General features: G+C 41.5%; 2 protein-coding genes across 2 annotated transcripts; both read right to left on the bottom strand.

Annotated features, from left to right (window-relative positions):
* Positions 1-192: 192 nt before the first annotated feature.
* On the bottom strand, positions 193-19,988 carry dpysl2a (dihydropyrimidinase like 2a; the record flags this gene model as incomplete). Its single annotated transcript, XM_080738393.1, has 14 exons — positions 193-284; positions 740-929; positions 1,794-1,973; positions 3,190-3,360; positions 9,424-9,565; positions 11,083-11,239; positions 11,381-11,501; positions 11,801-11,869; positions 14,030-14,110; positions 14,338-14,399; positions 15,763-15,927; positions 16,782-16,966; positions 17,592-17,680; positions 19,941-19,988. 14 exons carry the CDS (start codon positions 19,986-19,988, stop codon positions 193-195), a joined length of 1,752 nt encoding a protein of 583 aa, XP_080594519.1.
* Positions 19,989-20,864: 876 nt separating this feature from the next.
* Positions 20,865-26,072, bottom strand: bnip3la (BCL2 interacting protein 3 like a). The gene is made up of 6 exons (XM_080739368.1): positions 25,991-26,072; positions 24,409-24,688; positions 24,209-24,290; positions 23,286-23,392; positions 22,869-23,018; positions 20,865-22,728 (listed from the first exon to the last, which is right to left on the bottom strand). The coding sequence occupies exons 1-6, from the start codon at positions 26,040-26,042 to the stop codon at positions 22,680-22,682; spliced, it is 720 nt and encodes a 239-aa protein (XP_080595494.1). The 5' UTR covers positions 26,043-26,072; the 3' UTR covers positions 20,865-22,679.
* Between the last annotated feature and the right edge of the window lie 117 nt (positions 26,073-26,189).

Below are 26,189 nucleotides of genomic sequence, written 5' to 3'. Positions count from 1 at the left end.
AACTCAAAAGTGTTTTTAGTGTGTTCTCAAAAAATGGGACGGAGTGCTTGTTTGTTTGTGGTGTGGGATGTGTCAGAGCGCCAGAGGCTGTGTCAACACCCAGATGAAACAACCTCTGGCACGAGCAGTGACGGTGCAGCAAACAGCCTCTGGTATCTCGCTGCCCACACCCCGGCTCACAGAGACCACAGCTTAGCCCAGGCTGGTGATGTTGGATCGTCCACCGGGAGGAGCAGCGATGCGCTGGGTGTTGCGACGAGGAATGTTATCGTCAGCTTGGGCACCTGTGATTAAGAGATTCAGACAGATACATTGACCTTCAGGTAATAATTGGACATCTGCAAAGGCCAGGTGATGCAAACACTGGGCAACTCGAGGCTGCCGCAGTTCTGTTTTCGTCAGTGGTGTGAAGTAACTAAGTGCATTTACTCAAGTACTGTACTTATATTATAAAACATACATAAACCACTTTAGCCCTATTTTATACCTAGGCTGCTTGAAAACAGCCGATCTACAAGCAGTCACAACGCATCGCGCGATGCGTTGTGAGCTTGTAGATCTGCTATTTTCAAACACTTTGTACTTTTACTCTTGGTAATTTAAGTACTTTTTGTGCCAATACTTTGAATTCCAGATCCAGACTTTTAGTTGTTACAGAGTACATCTACATTTCAGTATTGACACTTTTACTTAAGTAAAGAATGTGAGTACTTTCCCCACCCCTGGTTTTGGTACTCACCAGACAGACTGAATCCAGACTGGTGGAGGTTGCGGACGGGCTGGGCTGCGAGCTGCTGCTGCTCCTGCTGCTCCTGCTTGGCAGGGGAGGTCTTCAGCGAGGACACTGTGGACATCACTTTGGGGGTCCCAGCCACCTCGCACACTGGACCATCATACTGACCCCGGGGAACTCCTCGCAGCTCTGTCAGCTGTGATGTCCAAGGACATAGACATTCATCAGTCAATTTATGATATTCAACATCTGTTGGGTTGGATGCTTGTTATAGCAGCAAATAACAATATTCTCATAGTTTATTGTTTGGTTAATCTATGCAAATAATTTAGATCATAGAATGATGGCAATATAAGGCAATGGTATCGTAAATGCTCATCACAAATGCTCATTAAAAATTCTCAACAAAAATCTTGAATTGATTGTTAAGCCAGCAGTCAAAATATTATCTATTTAATTGTATAATATTAACATTATTTGTTGTTTTCAAATAGAAATATTGTATTTGATAAATCTTTAGTCGATTCACGAGTCATTTCATAATTTATACTCGTCAATCCATATACAGTATGGAACTCTATTCACGGCAGGTTCAGCTGATTACAATGTGGTAAAAGGAATACCTTCAACAGGGCTCCGGGACCCTTAGGGGGTCCTCAGAGTTACTGCAGGGGGTCCTCCAAATCTTTGTGTGATAGAAACTTTTTTTCTCCTTTTTTATATTAACCACTTGAACCCTAGGATAGATATTCTTTAGCCAAAAATAGCCGATCTACAAGCTCACAACGCCTCGCAGTTGGTGTTGAGAGGAGAAAGAGCAGACTAAGTACAGAGTGAAAGGTTGAGTTTATTAAGTATTGAGAGTTCAAATGGTTAAATATCTGAAAACAAAAATTGACATGAATCCAAAATACACTGATGATTGTGCTGTCAAACGATGAAACTATATGGAATCTACAAAAAAGTTGTTGGGTGTCCCTGCTTCATCTCCCTCTCAGCTAAGGGGTCTTTGGCCTGAAAACGTTGAAGACCCCTGTGGTAAAAGGAATAAAGGACTCACCCTGCTGCGTGCCTTTATCCTCTTGTACACATGGTCAGGGAAAGGCCTGCGGCTGATGTAGCGCCCACAGCCCTCTGTGGTGTGAAGGTTACCTTCTTCCAACACAACCTTGCCCTGGCTGATGACCACCAGAGGACCTCCACGCAGCTCAGTGCCCTCAAAGATGTTATACTCCACCGCCTGTAGGGGAGAAGTGAAGAGAGCTCTGATGAGACAGATGTAGAACACTGGTTCTCAACCTTTTCAGGCCGCGACCCTCAAACTAATCATATTTTAACTGGGGACCCCCCCCCCCCCACCCTGATGAACAGTAATAGTTGAGGAATTGCATTTTGTATAACACAGTTCTATTGCTCAGTATGTAGATCAGCTATTTTCACAATTTCTGCCTCTAATATTTGACAATTTGGACATTTTTGAGGTATTAAAAAGTCCTTAAATTGTCACTTTAGAAATGTGCAGATACCCGCTATACACTTAAACTTTATGTTGGTTTGTTTACTGTTGAGCGAGAAAACAATGTTACACATTAAGTTAATCATCTGGGGACACCCCAAAATAATTAGGAGACCCCCCTTGGGGGCTCGACCCACAGGTTGAGAACCTCTGATGTAGAAGGGTGGCAGGCAATGGTAAGACCAAGAGGTTAATTGTCCTGGACGCTGGAAGCTTTATTCATCTGTACATGAAATGCAGCTCAAAGCACTTTGAGCTGCATTTCATGTCATGAAGGTGCTATAAAAATAATGTTTATGATTATTTATTATTGTCCTCCTTTCTGCAACCTCCTCCACAGTGGTACAGAGGACAGAGCCAGCTTTCCTGATAAGCTTCTTCAGCATCTTTTGCTAGTTTAGAACCATGGATTTTCATGCCCATGTTGTCTAATAACTCGGTTCATCGCGTTGGCGGTCCTAAAATGAGGTGTCGTCTGGCGCATTGTTGTCACCTTGGAATCTTAGTCAAAATGACTTATTGCGCCTTTGACCAATGTGGGGCTGGTCTTAAATTAAATCCAGCACAGTGACAGCGGAGATATTTCCATACTATTTATAGAATGCATTATTCAGATTAAGAAGTGCACGTTTGCGTGCACTTAAAATCTAAATCCATCCGCATTGAACACTATTCTCACGTTCAACGTGGTACATGCCCTTTCTGAGAGACTCGGTGGTTGGTCAGGGGGTTGAATAAATAGATAATGATCTGGGCCATATTATCCTTATATTGCATAGGGCGATTGCCATAGCATGTAGTGTTACTTATGGGAACATTATAATTTTGTGATGTATGCATAGAAAATGAAATGTAATATCTGCAGTATAATGTTTTAAAATTCAAGTTTCAAAACCGGTTTAGAACCATAAGGAGGAGCAAACATTTGTTAACATCTCACCAGGTTGTGGCTCTTGGCTGAGATGATCTTGGTAACATCTGGATCCCACAGCACAAGGTCAGCATCAGAGCCCACAGCAATGCGGCCCTTGCGGGGATACAAGTTGAAGATCTTGGCGGCGTTGGTGCTGGTCACCGCCACAAATTGGTTCTCATCCATCTTACCAGTCACCTTGTGGGACAGAGGAGATAACGTCTTAAACATTATACTATAGATGAAATATATTTGTTAATCATAGTCAGTAACACCAGTAAGACTCCCTAATCGGGAGATAAGCGACCGTTGGTCGCTTATCTCCACAAATAGGCCAAAAGTTTGTTTTACCAATTATTACACTCTATGTGAACATTTACATCAACAAATCCCAAGTACCCGTATTTTCCGGACTATAAGGCGCACTTAAAAGCCTTTAATTTTCTCAAAAAACTACAGTGCGCCTTATAGTCCAGTGCGCCTTATATATGGATCATTCATTGACATTGACATTCCCTTTAGCACATCTCCATCTGTTTGATGCATAACGCAACGGTAGCGTCTATTATGTGCGCCTTATAGTCAGGTGCGCCTTATATATGAAAACAGTTTGAAAATAGACCATTCATTGACAGTGCGCCTTATAGTCAGGTGCGCCTTATAGTCCAGAAAATACTGTACTGGTTTTTAGGGGTGCTGAGTGTGGCGCAGCAGCGTGTCATGCATTTTCTGCAGGGCCTTGTCAATGGCTTTGTGTTCTTGCTGCTTTTTGTTGTTGTTGATCCTCTGGAAGCGCGCCCACTCGTTTGCGTGCAAATCATAGTATAAAGGTAGGGTGGGGGGATAATCATCAAGTTCAAAATTTTAACACACCCATTTGGGACATGATTAACACTATCAATACAAGACTTTTGACACCAAAAGTAACTCTGTATCTTGAAAATAACCCCCCACCCCTTGAAAATCAAAAAATACCCCAAAAAGGGGCCTTTTCTGCCAATTCCGCCTGGTATGCATGAGCTATTCTTAATGTTTGCATATATACTGTTGAATAAATACTTTAAAACTCATTTGGGAATTAATAAACACAATAAATAGAAGAACTGTTACACCTCAAAGTAACACTGTACCTTGAAAATAATCCCTCATCCCGCTTTAAAATGAAAGATAACACGAAATAATGTAGTTTTCTGGCTTTTCCACGCATACGCAGTCCACGTATGCCTAACACGTCAAAACGTACATCGCACTGGGCGCGCCCGCCTTCCCCACTGGGTCTGAGTCTTGCCGTTTTACCCGTGCTCTGTTGGACTTCCTCACGTGGATGTCCCTGCAGTAGCTTCCTTGGCCTCCTGTGAGGACGGCCAAGCCTGCAAGAACCCCCAATGACTGGGGCACCGGGCGATTCTCATGAGACCGCAGCCGACACCTTGAGTCCTTGAGGGCTACTGGGAGTACTGGGTGAGACTCTGGTGTCTATGGGTGCCCCGTCACTGGACAGGGTTCTCCTCCCGCCCTTGGTGCGAATGTCGAACTCCTCCTGCCCCCAGTGCGTCCTGACCACATTGTGCTGCCCGGGCAGGGACTGGCCCTCGTACAGCGGGCGTGAGGGGTTGGCGACAATTTTGGCTACCCACCAGACCTGTCTTGAAACACGGACCAAGGAGTCTAACTCCTGTGTGAGTCGTAGGGCTCACTCGAAAGTCGAAACCCTGTGGCGCAATTAAAGTGAAGGATGGCCCAGGCTGCCCCAGGTGCGATTGTGCACGCTCCACACGATGGGACCCGAAAGATGGTGAACTATGGCTGGGCTGGGCAAAGCCAGAGGAAACTTTGTTGGAGTCCTGACATGCAACTCGGTCGTCCTACCTGAGTATAGGGGCAAAAGATGAATCAAACTCTAATCGCAAACTAATCGCTCATCACACCCCATTAAAGGTGTTGGTTGATATAAACAGCAGGACCGTGGCCATGGAAGTTGGAATCCATTAAAGAGTGTGTAACAACCTGCCAAATCAACTAGCCCTGAAAATGGATGGCGCTGGAGCGATGGACCCAGCCGTCGTTGGCCACAAAATGCCACTATGATGATACGCGATGAGTAGGAGGGCAGCCGCGGTGACACAGAAGCCGCGGGTGCAGATCTTGGTGGTAGTAGCACATGTTCAAAGGGTTCCATGTGAACCCAAGGCTCCCACTCGCCATACCAATGCACAACCTGTCGTGCCAATAGGGCTGAGTCAGATTGGCCTGACTGGGCCAAGACCCGGCAGGGCTGGGTCTTGGCTGTACTAACTATGGGTGTTACAATCACCCCTCCCGACCCCCCCGAAGTGTGAAACGCTGCAGACCACTGCACACAACGTCCCTCCATGTCCCTCGTGTCCCTCATGTAAGGATATCACAGGCACATGCAGAGTGGGGTGGGTTGCTTGGGCACCTGCCCTTTTGCCTCAAAGTGCACTTTTGGATGCTAAAAACGTTTTGATTCTAAGTTATATATGCTAGCTACTGTACATTTCTGGTGTGAAATGGCACGAGGGACCCCACAAAAAGACCACCCCCAAAATCGACACGTGCTGCGCACCCACAGAAGGGCCCATCTTTGTGGTTCGAACACCTGACCACTCAGTGCCCTCTGCACAGCCCTGCGTGCCACTGCTTATATGGCTGCGCCAATTGGCAGGGCTGTATTTGTGACTTTACTAACTATGGGGGCTATACTTGCAGTCAACCAGGAGCCATAATGCATTATGTAAATGTACTTTATAACATTATAACTTTGCAACATCTACCAGGTAAACCAAAGTCCTCTCTTAAGATTTTTTATTTATGTTTTTAATGAAAATTGGGTGGAAAAGTGGGAAAAAACATGTCCGATTTAGTTTTTTGGGTGGGGTGGGGGGTTTATTTCATCCTAGGTACCAACTCCCAATACAAAATATCTCCCAAATGACCCAATGCACCATCACTGAAATGGGCGTAATCATTTTCCAAAGTTTTTAATTTTAGGCCATTTATCCCCCCACCCTAATAAAGGGGCAATTCTTGCCAGGAAAGAAGCATTTCTTCGACTCAGACCTTATCGCCAGGGTTGGCTTATAGCAGCTGTCGGTAGGACCATATATGGATTCTGTTAGTGTGGATCTCCTAACAGGGCATCATCTGGGATACAATCCCTTTTATGCCCATATATGGAGATCCCTAACATAATCCCTTTCATGCCCATATATGGAGATCCCTAACAGAATCCCTTTTATGCCCATATATGGAGATCCCTAACAGCATCCCTTTTATGCCCATATATGGAGATCACTAACAGCTAACAGAATCCCTTTTATGCCCATATATGGAGATCCCTAACAGAATCCCTTTTATGCCCATATATGGAGATCCCTAACAGAATCCCTTTTATGCCCATATATGGAGATCCCTAACAGAATCCCTTTTATGCCCATATATGGAGATCCCTAACAGAATCCCTTTTATGCCCAGTTGGTTGCTAGGGTAAAAAAACATGGTTGCTATGGTAAACAGTTGGTTGCTAGGGTAAACAGTTGGTTGCTATGGTAAAACCATGGTTGCTAAGGTGGTTGCTAACGTACACTAACAGACCAGCAACAACAGACTGTTGCCACAGCAACGTACACAAAGGTTTGTTGCGACCGTCAGGGAGCAGTTTACTATGAAAACCTCCACCGGCCGTCCGTCCGTCGGTCGGTCACACGTCACACGTCACACCTTTGCCCTGCTCATATCTCCGCATCAGTATATAGGGCTTGTTTGTTTATTGTATACGATGACATCACAGAGTCCACAGCTGATGATGTGGCGTGATGTCATCGTATCGCATCAGTATATAGGGCTTGTTTGTTTATTGCGACCGTAAGGTCGCAGTTTAGTATCAAAACCTCCACCGGCCGTCCGTCGGTCACACGTCACACGTCACACCTTTGCCCTGCTCATATCTCCGCATCAGTATGACATCACACTGCTGACATCAGTATGATCAGTATTACATCACACTGCTGACATCAGTATGACATCACACCGTACACAAATGACCCTTATATAAGACCGGCATTATCTACCGACAGATTAGTAACAAGATGTCAAAATCGTTGAAGGTTCAATCTCCAGATATGGAGATAACCAACACATCCCTCCATATATGGAGATAACCGACGCAGTGGTGTCCGGTAAGAACTTAACCGAGTGGCCTTGAATCGCATGGAAGGCTCTGAAGTCTTGTTGGGAGAACTAGCCGAGTATTGGAGATGGTTGGATGTGATGATAAGCTATAAGCCAACCCTGGCGATAAGGTCTGAGTCGAAGAAATGCTTCTTTCCTGGCAAGAATTGCCCCTTTATACTGTAGGGCTCGTTTGTGTATTGTATGACATCACGCCACATCATCGGCTGAGGACTGTGTGATGTCATCATATCTCCATATATGGAGACATAAGTTGCTCATGCCCAAATATGGGCTGGTGAGGTCAGACTTAGTGTGATGCGTAGGTTATCTCCATATATGGAGATTCAACTTCAATGAGTAACCATGGCAAACTGTCAACTGCCCGTATGTCTTGAGCGCAATTGAGAGCCTTCGTTACACCCCTAAAAACCAGTACTTGGGATTTGTTGATGTAAATGTTCACATAGAGTGTAATAATTGGTAAAACAAACTTTTGGCCTATTTGTGGACTATTTGTGGACTCCCTAATCTCCCGATTAGGGAGTCTTACTGGTTGTATGACATCACGCCACATCATCAGCTGTGGACTCTGTGATGTCATCGTATCTCCATATATGGCCATCTCCGTATATGGAGATATAAGTCGTCCATGCCCAAGTATGGGCTGGTGAGGTCAGACTTTGTGTGATGCGTAGGTTATCTCCATATATGGAGATTCAACATTCCAGGCAATGCTCTCTTCCCTGGTGAGAATTGCCCCTTTATATAGAGCTTGTTTGTGTATTGTATGACATCACGCCACATCATCAGCTGTGGACTCTGTGATGTCATCGTATCTCCATATATGGCCATCTCCGTATATGGAGATATAAGTCGTCCATGCCCAAGTATGGGCTGGTGAGGTCAGACTTTGTGTGATGCGTAGGTTATCTCCATATATGGAGATTCAACATTCCAGGTGTAACTATGGCTACCCGTATGACGTGAGAGGTGGAGGTTGTGATATTTGTGGAGATAAGCGACCAACGGTCGCTTATCTCCCGATTAGGGAGTCTTACTGGTAGTAAACTGCTCCCTGACGGTCGCAATAACACACCACATGTGTACACAAACCTTTGTGTACGTTGCTGTGGCAACAGTCTGTTGTTGCCGCCCACATTTGTATACAAATGACATCACACCACATGGCATCATCTGGGATACAATCCCTTTTATGCCCATATATGGAGATCCCTAACATAATCCCTTTCATGCCCATATATGGAGATCCCTAACAGAATCCCTTTTATGCCCATATATGGAGATCCCTAACAGCATCCCTTTTATGCCCATATATGGAGATCACTAACAGCTAACAGAATCCCTTTTATGCCCATATATGGAGATCCCTAACAGAATCCCTTTTATGCCCATATATGGAGATCCCTAACAGAATCCCTTTTATGCCCATATATGGAGATCCCTAACAGAATCCCTTTTATGCCCATATATGGAGATCCCTAACAGAATCCCTTTTATGCCCAGTTGGTTGCTAGGGTAAAAAAACATGGTTGCTATGGTAAACAGTTGGTTGCTAGGGTAAACAGTTGGTTGCTAGGGTAAAACCATGGTTGCTAAGGTGGTTGCTAACGTACACTAACAGACCAGCAACAACAGACTGTTGCCACAGCAACGTACACAAAGGTTTGTTTACACATGTGGTGTGATGTCATACTGAAGATATATGACATCACACCGTACACAAACAAAGGTGTGACGTGTGACGTGACGGACGGACGGACGGACGGACGGACGGCCGGTGGAGGTTTTCATAGTAAACTGCTCCCTGACGGTCGCAACCATGGTATACAGTAGCACACACTTGATGCTAGGAACCCTGTATAAATACATGTCTTAAAGAGTGTACACAGTAAAAATAAAACCAAAAGTCAATTTTATACTTCATTGTACGACCTACAAGCTGTGACACTTTGTGAGTTTGTAGATGTGCTATTTTCGAGAGAAAAAAGGTTGAAAGTGATTTAACAGTGAAGCAGGATTTCACTGTGTATGTGTATTCTCCCTTACCACGCATTTGTCCCAGATGATGGAGAGCCTCTCCTCGGTTCCATTGGTACCCTCTGGGATCATGGTGAAGTCGTCTTTGCCCACAGCACGCTGGGAGGTGTTGAAAGTGCAGTGAGCACTACCGGTGACCTGTAGGTCCCCACTGGAGAAAAAGGGTCAATTACAGCATGTTTGAATTACATACCGGGTAATACATACAATATAATATATTACAGATCAGATTTATACATAGTGTTCTGTCTTCTTTCCAAAGCTTGACACATACACAAATTCACCACATACATAAGCTCCTTTCATGAAACATACCTCAAGTTTTTTCATAATCATCCAAACTCAAAGATATTAACATAAATGGAAGACATTTTTATTGAAAAGGATATCTCTTATGTTCTCATAGATAGGTAAATAAAACAAAAGATGAAACATAATTTTCAACTACAATAGCTGTTCTTAAACTCCATACTGACACCTATTGGCAAAGGTGCAGAGGTGCCTTTAGCATTTCTACTGAACATTGTCTGAACCATAGATATATACACGTAGAATCGTCGATAGATACCGCATTGGCTGCTGCTGCTGCTCGCAGAAATATGTCAATGGGCCTCCTAATGCCTGTTTGCCCCATGTATGTCTATAGAAACAGGAAGTCTCTCCACAATTTAAATCATAACTCAGTGAATTCTCAAACAATTGTCAAGCGGTTTGGCTTGTTACAAATGTTAGACATTTAGTTAAACTAGTGACGTTGGGTCTTCATGTAAAAACACCTTAGCGTACCTGTACATAGATAATAATAGTAATGTTATTAAAACAGAAAAAGGGGTTTCAGTTTCGGGTATATAATAATATCAAAAATGTATATAGTGCTTTTCTGAGTACCCATAGATGCTTTACAGGGTGGGCAAGAGAGAACTAAGAATAAACAGCTTTATTAGGGGAAAAACACTAAGACTAAGGAATAAAAACGTTCATACATCCCAATGTATGAATGAATGAACCATTGTAAAGTGCTTTGAGCACTAGGGCTATAGCGCTATGAAAATGCAATTCATTATTATTATGAAAATGCAATTCATTAAAAACATTAAAGATAATAATTGCAGTGGAGTTAGATGTTGAAAGCAAAGCAAATATGGAAGAGGTGGGTTTTGAGGGTGGTTCTGAATATGACTCAGGCATATTTATTGCAGTGGAGTTATGGCCAGCTGCCCCTCATATACTGTATGTACTTGCTCTCACCAATAGCGGCATTGATGCCATGGAGCATACATATTTATCTATGTCTATGGTCTGAAAGTGACCCATACTATGCAACATTAAATAGCTCTTTCTAAGCCTATGAAACAATTTGAATCTTCATCTCATTATTTCAAACACATTTAAGAAAATGTCTATGTTTATTTTTCTCCTTTTGTTTAGTCTGTCTAAAAAACATCGACCACCTAAGCTCTTATGTAAAAAGCGTCTTCTTTTTCACAATGGCACGACCATTTCTCTCTCTCTCTCTCTCTCTCTCTCTCTCTCGATATATCTTACTGTACTCAGCACCCTGGTAAGATCATTTGATGCCAGTAAGGATGAAATATGGCTGGGTGGATATAAAACACATTTACCATGGGGATTGAGCTATATTTAGGACCCTGTCATTGGAGCACCTACCAGGAGAGCAGAGAGTTGAGGTAGTCGGGGGTGGTGGGATCCGGACTGAGGGGCGGAGAGGTGACGTAGGTTGCGGCTTTAGCCCAGTTCTTGCTCCAGTAATGGGTGCCGTCAGTGCCCAGGCTGGCAGAGATGGGCTCTCCGTAAACCACAGCACCTAATTACAATAGACAGGCCACACACACACCCCACACCCCCAGTGTCAAAGTGTCAAAAGTCAGACCGCAAAAGTCACTGCACAGAACTGGAGAAGACCTAGCAGTGAAGAACATGGAGCCAAGTTTAGTTTCTTCCTCACCCCTCTTCCTGGCAAGGGCAATGACATCAGCAGCACTCTTGCTCATAACCTTGGTGATGTAGAGAGGGCAGTTTGTCTGGTTGGCTACGGTGACAGAGCGGTTGACTGCCTCAGCTTCCACCTGCAGAGCAGGACAGGACAGACCACACACAAATTAAGCCAGACAGCTATTTGGCTGCCATGCTGGTTTTATGAATGACTCATGGCTACTATGATATTATAAACAGTACCTAACTACTTCTGGTCTCAAGTAATTTGATTCTTATTCAAATGTAATGCTAAACGATATATTTTATATACACTGAATTAATTATCAGATTACTCTTTTTCTTTTTTACTTTTTACTAAAGCTTCATTGAGCTGATATAAGAGAGGGCAGATCAGACTTCAGAGATTAATGGCAGTAATACAGTACAGTACCTCCTCTGGACGGCTCAGCACGTGGCCCTCTGGACCAGTGATGCCCAACTCCATAATGCGGCGCTGCTCCTAAAAAGACCCAAAATACAAACAATGTTGTTACGATAAAAAAAGGAAAAGATACAGATATCATATATATATATACCGTATATACAGCATAAATTAAAGGAGCTACTGTATAGTCAACTTTTTCTTGAAAAACGGATGCTAAAATAAAAAAATCACACCCGTGTGAAGTGGAGCTGTGTGTGTGTGTTAGGGCTGCAAGCGAACCTTCGGAGGTTCGAACGTTCGTTCGTTACGTTGGCAATCGAAGTTCGAAATTAATGGGTTCAGGTTTTTTTCTTTTTTTTTTTTCTTTTTTTACACGAAAAATAATTATCAGAATGTGATTGGCCTATTCAGAATATCACAGTAGTAGAGATAGCCAGATACGAAATAAGTTAGGCCTACCGGTAAACACTAACAGTTAATGGTGACCGTTATAGTAGTTATAAAATGCACCAGAACAGCTTGGAGCGATCAAGGACCGTCCTCCGCTCCAATTGCGCTCCTATTTGGGGCCGCGAACCGGGTGGCGAATCAGCCTCGCTGACACACGCTTGTTGACAGTGAGTGAGAGCAGCTGTCCTGGGCAGAGAGAGACGTGTGTGCTTTGAACAGCGAACACCCAGCCATCCACGCACCCAAAGATTAAACATCCCTTTCTCCTAAGCATGAGCAAAGATGGATTTCATTGCAACCCCCTAAAGGATCTATAATCAATGTGATGTATGGGGTTGTTACATCGAGACCAGTTTAGCCCGAACGCGACGAGCTCCGATGCAGTCACCAAGTCTAATCATCATCATCCGTGCAACTCCGCTATACATTGAGCCTGTTCGTCAACAAACTGTGCGACATTTTCTCCGATTGGGTTGGATTTTCCAAGTGTTAGCCTAGGTGTTAATGCGGCCACGCATCCACGCGTTTTCAATGGATAAAACAGCGCATTTAAAACATTTCCTAGTTTCCTACACTGTTTAAAGGTACAGTACGTTCGATGGTTCGAACGTCCGAACGTTCGGTTTTTATTCAATTGAACGAACCATCGAAGGTTCGATGGTTCGTTCCGAAAATCCCCCCGAAGTTCGAATCCCTAAAACAGGGCTAGATTACAGCCCTAGTGTGTGTGTGTGTGTGTGTGTGTGTGTGTGTGTGTGTGTGTGTGTGTGTGTGTGTGTGTGTGTGTGTGTGTAGAGCATGTGTACCGATTTTTGTGACATTTGAAGAAAATATGTAGGAAAAGGAGCAAAAAGTGTGTTTTGGAGAAAATTCAAGATGGCGGAAAATCTATCCTGGCGCAAATGGGCGTGGCCTATATGGGGAGATGCGTCTTGACCCAAGGAATCCAGGGAAAAAAGAATTTTAATTTTCCGATCTACGGTTCAAGAGTTACGGGGCAAAACGTAAAGTGGGCCGTTATAGCGCAACCATGAGGCCGAGTGATGTAATTATTTTTCGATTCATTCTTAAAATCATTATGAATCTCCTCTCCGAGGTTTGAAACTGTAGCTCCTATGGTTTACGAGAGAAAAATACTTGAAAGTGATTTCTTGCATTGTCCCATTATAAGTCAATGGGGACAATTAAGCGTCGTTTTTTGCCGATTACGTCGGCATGGTAAGGCGGATCGGAACGAAAGGTAATAGAACACCATTCCCGTCCGAGCCGCACATTTTGATGTATATATTGCGCGAGTGGCGTAAATGGTGCGGCACTAGTTACGCGCCGAAGTCAGGCTACATACACACACACAGACAGACACACAGACCCACACAGCCACGTATAGGGAGCTGCACACAGCTCCAAAAAATAATTCAAAAATATTTTATAAAGAAATAAGCTTCATATATGTGTTTCAATTCAAAAAAAGCGTAAAATAATGATAAAATAATCATTTTGGCCATTGTCAGGCTGACACTTTGTTTACATCCTAGTCTAACACTATCAAAGAATAGGCTAGAATGTAAACAAAGTGTCAGCCTGACAATGGCCAAAATGATTATTTTATCATTATTCTACACTTTTTGTGGTCATTTTTTAATAGAAACACATATATGAAGCTTATTTTTTTATAAAATATTTTCGAAACATTTTTATTTTAGCATCTGTTTTTCAAGAAAAAGTTCACAATAGCTCCTTTAAATATATTTTTTAAACATTTGAATGTTGTTGTTTTTTTTTTACCTCAGCAATGATATCCCCATTCTCAGCATGCACCTGTGCAATGGCTCCAAGGTCTCTGATGACACTGAAGACCTCATACATCTACAGGAGAGTGATTGTATATAAACTGGGTCTCAATTCCATAGCATATAATAATATACTACATACACCTTTTTCTAGTTAGTAGGTATACAATCTTTTGTCTTGTTAGTAGTCTGGTCAGAATGCAAGTTAGCCTGCCAACATCGAAGAAAGCTAAGCAGCGGAGAGAGAGAGAGACAAGAGAGCCTCCAGTGTCCATTTAATAGCGATACGTGAGCCAAGCATACCTGAGAGTCAGACAGTTGGAAAATATCCTTATAAGCCAAATAGACCAGGAAAGAGTTGACACCTGCAGATAGAAAATTACAGAAAGCAGCCACGGATAAAATAAGAAGAGCAAAAGGATGAAAAGACAGAACATAGAGGAAAGTAAAAACAGAAGGATATAAACACAGACCAGAAAATTAAGAGCGAGTGATTTAAGCTCAGAGCAAAGATTTTGCCATGTCAATTGAATCAGAATCAGGAGAATCAACTTTAGGTGTTGCGATTATTCTATTGACTTTTTTGATTAATCAAATAATCGAGAGGCATATTTTAGTTTTGGTTAATTTTTTTAAATAGCAACGAATCAATGCAAAAACGTTTTATTAGTCTGATTCACTTTTTATACTTTGTCGTACATCAGTGTCACACAAAAACAGCGAGCAATAGCAGATCTACACACTTGCAATGTGTGGCATCACAGGACGTTCAGAGCTTCAAGATCTATTCTTTCTATTTTTAGATCATATCGACCACAATTTCCGAATGTCCCCGCAAAAACAGATGATTTCTATTCTAATTGATTATTGTTTTCTTTTTTTTTATAAACCCATTAAACCTGTTACTTTTTTTGTGATTGTTCTTGAACACAATCAAGATTTTTACTTTTACATGCAATCAAGGTTACAAGTCGTTTGCAGTCTCCGTCAGAAAATGTGCAGATAAAAAATATTCCACAACTGAAATGTCAACCGTGAACAATAAAGCTTAAGCTTTTGTGTGCTTTTGGGGCTTTTTACTATACATGATGTGTGTTTCAAATACTGTGAACAATCCACAGCAGTGTGCTGATTTGTGGAGATTATCTTGTTGAGCCAATTGTGAGTATTATAAGCCGCAATTTATCCATAATCCAATAAAACCATTCCATGGATATATCACATAGCTGAATGTCAACCAACAAAAAGATGTCATCCCTGTAGCAATCTATTAAACAAACCAAATTATTGCTGAAGAGTCACATTGTGTAATTTGTGCTAAAAGCATTTTTACAAATAGCAGCTTTTCACAAGAGGAATAGTGATGTCCACTGGTGCCCCAGGGCTTGATTAATTTCACTAAAAGCTTTTCATTTCAAATAAAATAATTCCTTAATATGCCAATGTTTTTTTTTTCATTTATGTGGTTATTTTATTTTATTTTATTTTTATTATTAATTATGTATTGTCCCCTTTTGTATTTTCTGTCTGTAACTGTGTTTATAATTATTAATTAATTAATCGATTTTTAATCTCAATGAAACTGTCCTGGTTAAACAACAAACAAGGAAGAACTGTGGGGGGTTGTCAGCTCAATAGCGGTTTGTTCAGTCATGTGGCAAAACGCTGTTAGGCTACACAGTGTGTCCTGGTATGAACTCAGACAGTTGGGTGTGTGTGTGTGCATACCATGGTCCTTCACCAGGCTCTCCATCTCTTCTTGCATGCCATTATGCCACTCAGTAATGTCCACGTGCAGGGAGTAGTCGCAGCACGACTTGCTGTCTGCCCACTCCCTCCACTGGTTGAAGGCTGCAGTCAGACTCACACCAGGCTGTGGCAGCGCATGGTCGACTGTAAACAAGAGATGTACAGGTGGGCTTTGTTGTGCACAGCCCACAAGTTAAAATGCGATCACACGCTTGACATCACATGCACACTTGCTGCTAGAGATATCATTGCTCAGAAGAGGATTACTGTTTCATTAAAGCTGCCTGACAATGCCACTAGAGAAATGCTGAGGTCTTTTGTCTTGAGATTAGCCACTTAAATCCTATATACTTAGTTGACCGGAATCCCCCATGGGACTGACTATACTATACTAGACCCCCTCCTTATTTCCCTCTACACCAAATTGTCTATTTGCAATGAATGTTCGCCCCTTGAATAGGGACGCACAGGTTCTGTACTTACTAGGGCATTAACAAAAATGTCGACAAGTCGACTCAGTCGACTTCATTACACAAGTCGACTCCCACAAGAGAAAGTCGAAAGTCGAAGTTGAAAAAAAAAAAAAACATTCTATTGTGAAAATAGCAGATCTACATGCTCACAACGCCTCACAACGCCTCGCGTTGCGAGGCGTTGTGAGCATGTAGATCGGCTATTTTCACAATTTCTGCCTCTATATATTTGACAATTGGGCCAATGTTTAATTTGTCATTTTAGAGGTATTAAAAATTCCTTATATTGGCACTTTAGAAATGTGATGATACCCTCTATACACTTAATCTTTATGTTGGTTTGTTTACAGTTGAGTGAGAAAACAATGTTTCACCTCATCTGGGGAACCCCCAAAATAATTGGGGGGTCGTGTGTGATGTGATGACGTCATCAAACGATAAAGTCGACTTCTACTCAACTTTTTACTGAGTCGAGTCGACTTGCAAAAATCACAAGTCGTTAATGCCCTAGTTCCTAGTACTTACTGATCATAGTAGTTCCCCCAGCTAATGCTGCCTTGGTTCCCTGGTAGAAGTCGTCTGCTGAGACCATGCCTCGGTCGGGCATCTGGAAGCGCGTGTGAACATCAATTCCCCCGGGAATCACCATGCGCCCATGGGCCTCAATGATCTTCACGCCACCAGGGACTATCAGGTTTTCTCCAATCTGCCTGAGAGAGACGAGAGAAATGAAAGATGTGAAATGAGAGGCGAGTGGCTTTATGAAAGAATGAGGAAGACGGATTCTGAGTTTGAGATAATGTATTGTATATCTAATTACTTGGTAATACCATACATACCATAAAATAATATCATATATACTGTAGGAAAAGGATTCAAAGGAATATATCTCTGTCAAATCTACACAGGCGTACAAGTATTCCTCATGTGAAAAGGTATATCAAAGTATAAACACTATTGTCACAGCACATTATAGATCCAATGCAGCTTGTAATTACAAGCTATCACTCCAAATAATGTATTTTTGTGCAAGACTTTGAGTCGTTTACGTATGGTTGGGTTTTGCATACTTGTACATTCTCAGCCAAATTATTTATTGTTGCTCAGTTGATCAGTGGCATGAACCAGCAAAGGGAGGAAATCACCCACCCACTCCTGATAAAGCACCTGATAATTAGGCTATCGGGTCATATTGGACCACGAATAGCAGCAGTGGCTGTATTTATAGTAGCCTACAAGACAGTTCTATTCATCAGACTGTAGCACTGCTATTGTCACCTAATTAAATCTGCAAGGTTCAAGAAAAGGAAGCCAAGAAATGTGACGAAAACTTACTTTATGACTCCATCCTCCATATAGATGTCTGCCAGGAATGACTGATCATCATTAACTATCCTCGCCCCTTTGATTAGGAGACGGTCACTCTAAAGAAGGAGGTGACAATTCTCATCACAGACAAGTCTAGTATAGTGTTCAATACATTAAGATCAACAAAAATACACTATGCACAAATGAAATCAATTAATTCAATAACACCATTAGAATTATGGAGATTCTCTGGTGTTAGGAATAATCCCACCTAGGTTGCCACAGACATTGTTAATAAACATCATTCTTGTTACTTGCGCAAGCTGAGCGCGCAAGTACTGCGATCGGCTGGGTATGTACATGTCGGTGTCCTCTCTTGTTTAAGCCCCTAACCCAATCAGGGACCAGCATGGCAGCATCTCTGGCATGTCACCATTAACAGGCAGTGAGGGAACAGCACTGGCATCGCCAGTGGTGAGCGCACCTCATGGCACGCTCTGCTTGCGCACAAGTATTCATAGAAAGTATAAAGTTGTTGAATTATGTAAGTTATTGTCATATATGCACCTTTTCTTTACGAAGCCTAAGTCAAACAGAAATGTATTTTTTCCCCTGTAATGGCCCATAATGTTCACCGACAGAAACGTAATTAAATCGTTAATCGCAATTATTTGTATGACAATTAATCGTCAAGTAAAATTGCATAATGGTGACAGCCCTAGGTGGAGCTAATGAAGATGGAGCTTTACTCCCCATCCCACAGGAAGAAACATGCCCTAAGATGAGTGCAATGTAGTCCAGTCACTAATGGTCAGGGTGGATGGACATAGAGATGGGGCTTATACATTAAATGTGTTCACTAGATGTATTGATGTGATCTTATATGTCATAAAGTGGGTCATGACATATAGCCTAACTCCAATTTTAGATGCATTCTGTGCTGTCTGTGTGATCAAAATAGCACTGCTGACTGTGGAACAAACCCTAAAATGACAATTTAAGGATGAATATTTAGTTCAATATAATGCAATGTAATGCACTTACTTTAATAAACAGTACATTATTTTATGCAAAGCATTGTTTGAACTTAAAACTGCATAAATCATGCTCTTTACTCTTTATAAGGCTAATTATAATAACACGTTTTATGTTTTTGCAGTTTCTTGTTTCTTTACCATCAAATTCCGAAATGCTTTTAAATAATTGTTAAAAATACAGTTGTACTTGATTACAGCTATATCCATCAACAGTACAGCTTGCTCGTTTGGTGTATTATGATCATTAAATCCATTATGTATGCTTATTGCTTAATCAAGCAGAAGCACATTTGAAATTGAAACCCACAGTATAGTGCCATCCTGTCTAAGACATCATCTTTGAGGCCAGGTAAGCAGTGATTGTTCAGGTACAAAACAGCTTGCTGAGGAATAATTGGATGAAGTTCTCAAAGCTATTTACAAGAAGAAGAAGAATAAATCACTGTCTATCCTGTCAGTGTCACAACATAGATGGGTGTCATGGTATATCCCTATACATTTGCCTCATATACTAAACTGCCTTCCCTGCCATAGCTACATGCACTCAGGCTATAAATGCTTTATGATCAAAGCATAAAGCAATGGGCTATGGTGGATGTTCCTCGGTGACCTACTTTACAGAAGAGGTTTTAGTACTTTAAACCATCATGATGTCCTCCGATTGCTAGGCCTAATATTTGTGTTGGATGGTGGATGGATCACTGAGCTGGCTTAAATTCTTCAAATAAAAGCTAGGACACTGAATAATAAATCCCCTCAGCCTCAGGTAATGTGTTATAGGGTCTGGGGGGTGGGGATTGGGGATGGCAACCCAAATAAAACTGAACTACATTAAACGTTAATTGATGCAGAATTGCCTGACATGACCATGAAGATGGAGAGCCAAGCTGGATACACAATAGGATGTCACAAATCTAATCCATTGAGTAGATGGAACCTGTCCCCCACAATATAGCCTGGTACTTTCATCCAATGCTACAAATTGAAAACGCAGACTGGATGGGGTAAACCAGGCCAGCGAAATTACATGCGATAAATGCATAAAAAAGCAAGCTCGAACTTTGCATCACATGGACAATGATGACTGGGTTATTGCAAACCAGTGATAGATAGCATGGTAGCTCTGTGATGTGACAGTAGCTAATGACAGTCACAGCATCAATGAATGGATGAATGAACGAATGAATGGATGGATGGGACAGACTTGGCTAACGTTAGTAGCAACCATCCAAGATGTAATATTTTGCTGCATATTTGGTTTAAAAGAGGTTAGTGCAAAATAAAAAGAAATAACAAGACATATATATGTAGCCTATATATAAAATCATACAATACTCACTGTAATGCGTGGAATGTTTTTCTTTCCCTGGTAACTTAAACCCGACATTTTGACCACACAGCTGTGCCTTCCTTGCCTCCTCCTGGCTAACGTTAGCTACAGTAGCAAGGAATGGATGCTCTGGTCTGCTGCCTGGATGCCTGGATGGATGGGTGGATGGCCAGTCGACGGCGACGCCCAGGGCAAATTCACACCACTGCAGTAGGCTATACGCTACACACACCTTATATTACTCAACTATTGTCTTATCAAAAACGTCAGCGAACATATAAATGCCTTAGCTAACGCTGCAGGGCTAGGCGTTATTGTGAAGGCGTATTAGTATTATTGTGATGATCAGGTCCCTCAAGACCAGTGAGAGGCAGAGGTACCAACAGCACGAGACGTGAGAGCCACAAAAGCTATGGGGCATGCGCAGTGCCCCGCCCTGCTCAATATAAATGCCTGCTTTATTTTTTTTTTAAATGTTGCAGTCTAAACTGCATGCAATTTGATTGATTGGTTGAATAATGTCTGAGTGATATGATTATAGGCTACAATGATGCAAAAATGATAACACAAAAAGCCCTCTTTCCTGTGGACCTATGCATTAAATTTATCAAGCTGCTGGGCTCAAAATCCTCATGTGTGAACCCTAGCTTGTTAATGACATTAATTTGTCCATATTCAGTAATAAGCTGTAGCCAGGCTATATGCATCTCATGCTGACAAGTTCCTTGTAAACTAAAGTAGTATAGATTGTGGGAAAGGACCCAGTTTCTCCTGGGCTTGGCTACATGCATCAAACAACTAAATGATAAGGGTTGTACAGTAACTTAAGTTTAGCAAACAATGCCCCATGTATGCGACTACTAAAAATGTACATTATTACTTACTTGGGCGAAAGGAAGACAGTACTGTAGAACATTATGAGGAATTTTACATTTTAATTGTAGTTTTTGAACATGGTTACAATGTAGTTGTACCTATGATTTTAACACAACTCTCAATTCCTGCTACCCGTTATTATCACTGCTTGAATAAACACTTGTATAATACTTGAAATTTCTGAGGGCCCTGCCCTGCATACAAGCAATGGTCAGTATAGTGTGCTGTATAAAAAGTAGCAATAACAATGCATATAAAATTAAAATGATAAAACTGATCTCGCTTATACAACCCAATGAATCTAAGATATTAAATGTGCTAGTATCAAGATGAAGGCATGCAAACAATCTGGATTAGAGGCAAGCAAATCTTCAACACACCAATTATGTTCCTCTTCTCCTTTAAAGCGGAAAGCAGTTAAGTTCAACAGGAGAGGTGGCACCTCATTCATAAAAGTTGGTAATGTGCAAATGTTGTGCTCATGACCAAATCCAAGCCACAAAAGGTTGTCTTGATGTTAAAATTGATTTAACAGATGTTCTTTATAAAGAAATCTAATTCTAGACATGACTGCTATAATAATTGTCATGTTTTCCACCATGTCTTTTGAAATGATCATATGATGGCTTCTAGGATAAAGTCAAAAAACACTTTCATAAACGAGGCCCCCAAAATGTTTTCAAACCTACCACTGCTAGTTCAGCAATTATCAGAATGGCGATTGTTAAACAAGACAACAAAAAACAAACATTAGCAACAAATACATTGCCACAATGTTTAAGATATGCTACACATGTAAGTAATATGATAATGAATACACAAATTATACAATGTAAAACAGAGGTGTAGTTTCTTAGGGGAAGGTCACAGCTTGAATTATTTTCACATATTTAAATATTTCAACATTTCAGGAAAAAAGAAAAGTCCAATGTATATCACCCATGTGCAGAGGTGAATGACATACAAATTTGGCACGTTGCCACGGTTGTGGTATTGCGTGTTATTGAAAAAGATATGTAGGTCAAATAAAATAACAAAGGATAGGATACATACTTAGCTTTTAAAATTATTATCCAGCCAGTGATTTCCATTAAAATATTCAACCATCTATGATCCCCACCATAAACCTTTGGGCCTTCACACTGTATCAGAGTGTCTAAGTTTCCCAACATTCAACAAAGAAACATAAAGCTTCTAAATCAACCCTTGACCACAACTATTATAAATTGTGGAATTTAAAAACGAATCCCACTGTGCAGCAGTTTTTGCTCCCTACAACTTCCATGAATATTGAGCATAAAAGGTCAATGCAATAACTCCCCTCTACTCTCAAACCCAGCTGAATTATTTTCTGTGACATGTCCACATATTTTTGGCTCAAGCACTCTGCCTATTGGGACACTAAGGCAGAGATGCAGCTGGCCTCCTTTTCACAATAAATTGCACTGGGATTAGGTTGCCCGATTTCCAACAAATCCACCAAAAACATCAGCATGGAAGTTAGTAAATCCCAAACTCCCAGACAATCAGACATCAAATCAGGTTTTGTTTGACAGGATCAGTAATATTCTCTCATGTAGGAACTTCAGAGTCTGTTAGGTTTTGGACTCTACTATTGATAGTGACTGAATGTGGGTGAATGCAAAATATATCATAGTGATATTTTCCATTCAGTGCCAGAATGGGAAGCAGTGCAACCACATTTTGAAATGTGTCCTAGAACCAAATCTAGACTGTGACAACTAAATGCAAACATGAAGAGAAATGTGGGTGCATAGAGCCAGAGGGAGAGAGGACTTGACCACATGAGGTTGTTTGAACAACTTGTAGACTCTGACACCACACGCAGGCACTGCTTTGTTTCTTTCTTATTTAGTACGAAATGGTGGAGGGTGTGGCAATTCTCTTTCCAATGTAAACCCTACAAAAGACACAAATACACAAAATGCATGAAATATAACCAATTCACAAATCAAACCATGCCATAATTATTAAAAAGATTAAAATACAATGCAAACATATTCTTCTCATTCTCTGTGGTGTGTATAAAATCTGACTCACCCAAGGCCAAGAGCAATAATGTGAGAGATGAGCAAGGAAGGAATGAAGACTTTGAGAAATTCTGCAGAGAAGACGCCGCCTTTCTTCATAACCCCACTCTTTCTCATACTAAGAGATGATGAATGTCTGGGATGCTTAAAATGGAACTCCCTGAAAGAATGAATGAGTTGGTTAAACAATCGATAAAACAAAGCAATGTAGGAGCTCTTTATTTGTTTTTGCATTTTAATAATAATGGTGAATGGTAGGTGAATGTAATAGTATAGCTGAAACAATTAACCAAATAATTGATGAATTTATCCTAAATAAAAATCAGGCAAATTCAAATGAATCTGTTTAGTGATGTATGAAGTAAATACTGATATTTACCACTACAACCAAAAGTACGTAGTTACGTTTGTTCCAAATTTGACTTACTTTGGAGGAATGTTTTCTGGTCTGCTGGACCAATCGGCCACCCAGTCTATCCCCTTCTCCATCAGGATATCTTCCTCTCCCTCTTTATCTGGTCCTTCCTCCTCTGACTACAGATAAAGTGTAACATATGGTAGTGTGTCTAACAGTGTAATAGTTATCAAAATTCAAGGTTAGGTCATACAAAATAATTAATAATCAGGTCTCAGCCGTTCGAAGATATGTGCTCCAAAATGGTGTGGGTTAGGTGGGTGTGGGTTAGGGTTACATGAGAATGTGGGAGCATCATAATGAAAGGAGCAGCCCATGGAGGAGTGTATATTTATGGTGAATAAAAATAATTTAGCAAAATTAGGTGAATAGAAGTACATTATGGGGATTATGTATGTGCTTGCTTCCACATAAGTTATTCCATACCTGTTGGAAGATGAGACAGTAACAACACATCAAACGCACCCGGTGCATGCGTGACCCGCGCTTGCGTGCGACCCACATACCGGTGGACACAGACAAGCTTACAGAAGAGAGAAATGGGTACACACACCCGGTAACGCACAGGCTCTCTCTGCAAACCTGCCATGTAAATTCACTTCCCCATTCGCATTCCTGACTTTGTGTGTGTGTGTGTGTGTGTGTGTGTGTGTGTGTGTGTGTGTGTGTGTCTCATCACTGCAACATTCCTAAGTGTGTGTGTGTGTGTGTGTGTGTCTACAGATCCCATGGCCTGGAGGACAGGACCGTAACCCTGACAACAGACTTGCCCAGAATTGAACAGAAGTGTGAAGAAAACGCTAATAAACAGCTTGAATTTGGGAAACATTCAAATCCGGCTTCCTCACTGTCTGTACAATGCTAATGGTCAATCACATTCTCTAATTAATAGTAGGATAATAATAATAAATAATATGACTTCTGTTGTGTTTTACCTGGCTTCCCTTTGCACTTGACATCTCTACATCAAACATGATTTGACCCTCATCTTGATCTGGACTGGGTGGTCTGTGGGGACTGAGGCATTATGGAAAAAACATACACATCAAATTAAAAAAACAACTAAGGAATATATAGACAGAAAATAATGCTCTATTGGGAAGACAAAATCGTTGTCTTTGGCCCTCAGCCATACCTATTACAGGCAGAGCTGCTTCGGCTAGACTCAGCCTGTGCATCCAGCAGGATCTTCTCCATGTCTCCGTTGTGGATGGAGGACGATGACGGCACATGCTCCAATCCACCGACCAGGCTCTCGTCAATCTCTTCTGGTGCCACATGGTCCCCGGTCTGTGGAGCGGGACTCTCCCCTGTATTGCCATTCAGTGGGTCTGCGGTGGCTCCAACAGAAGGGTTGGGCGGAACACCCAGCTGTGTCCCTGTGTTCCCATTCATCTCTAGCTCCACCCAGGACCCTATGCACAAGCATAAGTCAGGGTTAATTTGTGCAAATCATGACAATACATAGATATAACTGTGCAAAAGGATTTTCCACAGTTCAAATCAGCCAAAAGATCAAATGAACATACATCATTTTGCATCTGTAGGCTAGCACAGCATTCAAGGTAGCATAGATCTCTTTGTGCCACTGCCCTAGAAATAGGTTGCACATTTACTATTTACAGACAGGGGTGGAGGGAGGGGAGTTATGCAATCCCTAGAAGCCAGCAGCAGTGGCGGAGACTCAGAGAGAATGTAAACCTTGTGTGATGATGTGAGACTCAGACTACACATTTTGAGCCCACAAATACAATTTATATTAATGTAGTGGCTGTGGTTCGGCTATACAGTATGATGATGATCCATTGACTATGCAGTTAACATAAGAGTCACGTACGGTCCATTCCCTTGTGAGCTATTGCATAACAAGAGAACATGAGCTGCGAGTCGCTGTTCCTTGAGCAGAAGTAGAACATGTAAACAAACCTCTCGCTTCGTTGCGTTTGGGACAATCGCGATTCGATGGACAAAGAAATCTGTCCGAACAACGAAACATTTCGATTTTTTCGTTAATAGATGTTACTTTTTTCATTTTGCTCGATGATGCCTTTAAAACCCAGTGACACATGTTAACGTGTCAGTTTACTTCCTTTCTTATGTAAACAAAAAGAAAAGGAAAAGAAAATAATAATCTAAAAAATATGATATAGAGTCGCTCACAAATAGTATTGTGCGCATGCAAGTACGTGCACGAAAGACCATGTCCCACTTGGGCTTTTCTATGTTTTTGTCCAGTGCACATTATATTCTAATCTAATTACATTATATTATTTACGTTTTTCTACGACACATTTGATCACGGAGATGAATATTTACAGAAAATGCCTATACATTCTCACAATACAAACGCTTACTCACTAATCATTGACAGTAATGTAATTCCACGACTGGCTATATTTCTTTCATCTTTTGTCTGAAACTTGTTTTTTTTATTATTTTGGCTACAGCCCTCCCCACCCCAGATTCCTATAGCTGGTTGGTTGAAAATCAATCAATCAAACCTTTAGCGCAACTCCATTGGAGTATTTACGATGACGTATATTAACATCACTCTCCGCCCCGCCCAGAAGAAGAGGAAATTCTATAGGCGATTTAACTTTTCCAATAACATCTTAATTACGACTGGTCCCAGGCAATGCACCCACAATCACGAAAACATATTCAAGAAACACTTTATGACACCGAACGCGCGGATAAAAGCGTGCGGCAGTACGTACCGTTAAGTCCCGTTTCCTCGTTATTGTTTTGTTGAGCAGCAGCGGTAGACATGTTGACTACCCAATTTTAGCATTCATCAACATGACACGCAGACTGACGAACTACATTGTGCGCAGGCGCACAATCGATCCAAAGTCCAGACAAATGAGTGCCTCAAACTGACCCTGGATCAGCGGAGTGAGGATGAATGGATGGCAA

This window comes from Nannobrachium achirus, assembly GCF_963921795.1.
Source record: "Nannobrachium achirus genome assembly, chromosome: 12".
NCBI lineage: Eukaryota > Metazoa > Chordata > Actinopteri > Myctophiformes > Myctophidae > Nannobrachium > Nannobrachium achirus.
The sequence above is the reverse complement of the archived record's forward strand: the minus strand, read 5'-3'. Positions and strand labels throughout refer to the sequence as shown.

Excerpts from the sequence above, each read along its gene's own strand:
- bnip3la (XM_080739368.1), bottom strand. The coding sequence starts at position 26,042 with ATGTCTACCGCTGCTGCTCAACAAAACAATAACGAGGAAACGGGACTT. Across the intron at positions 24,689-25,990 it reads CGAGGAAACGGGACTTAACG|GGTCCTGGGTGGAGCTAGAG; the intron begins GTACGTACTGCC and ends GCTTGTGCATAG. Across the intron at positions 23,019-23,285 it reads CCAGAAAACATTCCTCCAAA|GGAGTTCCATTTTAAGCATC; the intron begins GTAAGTCAAATT and ends TCATTCTTTCAG.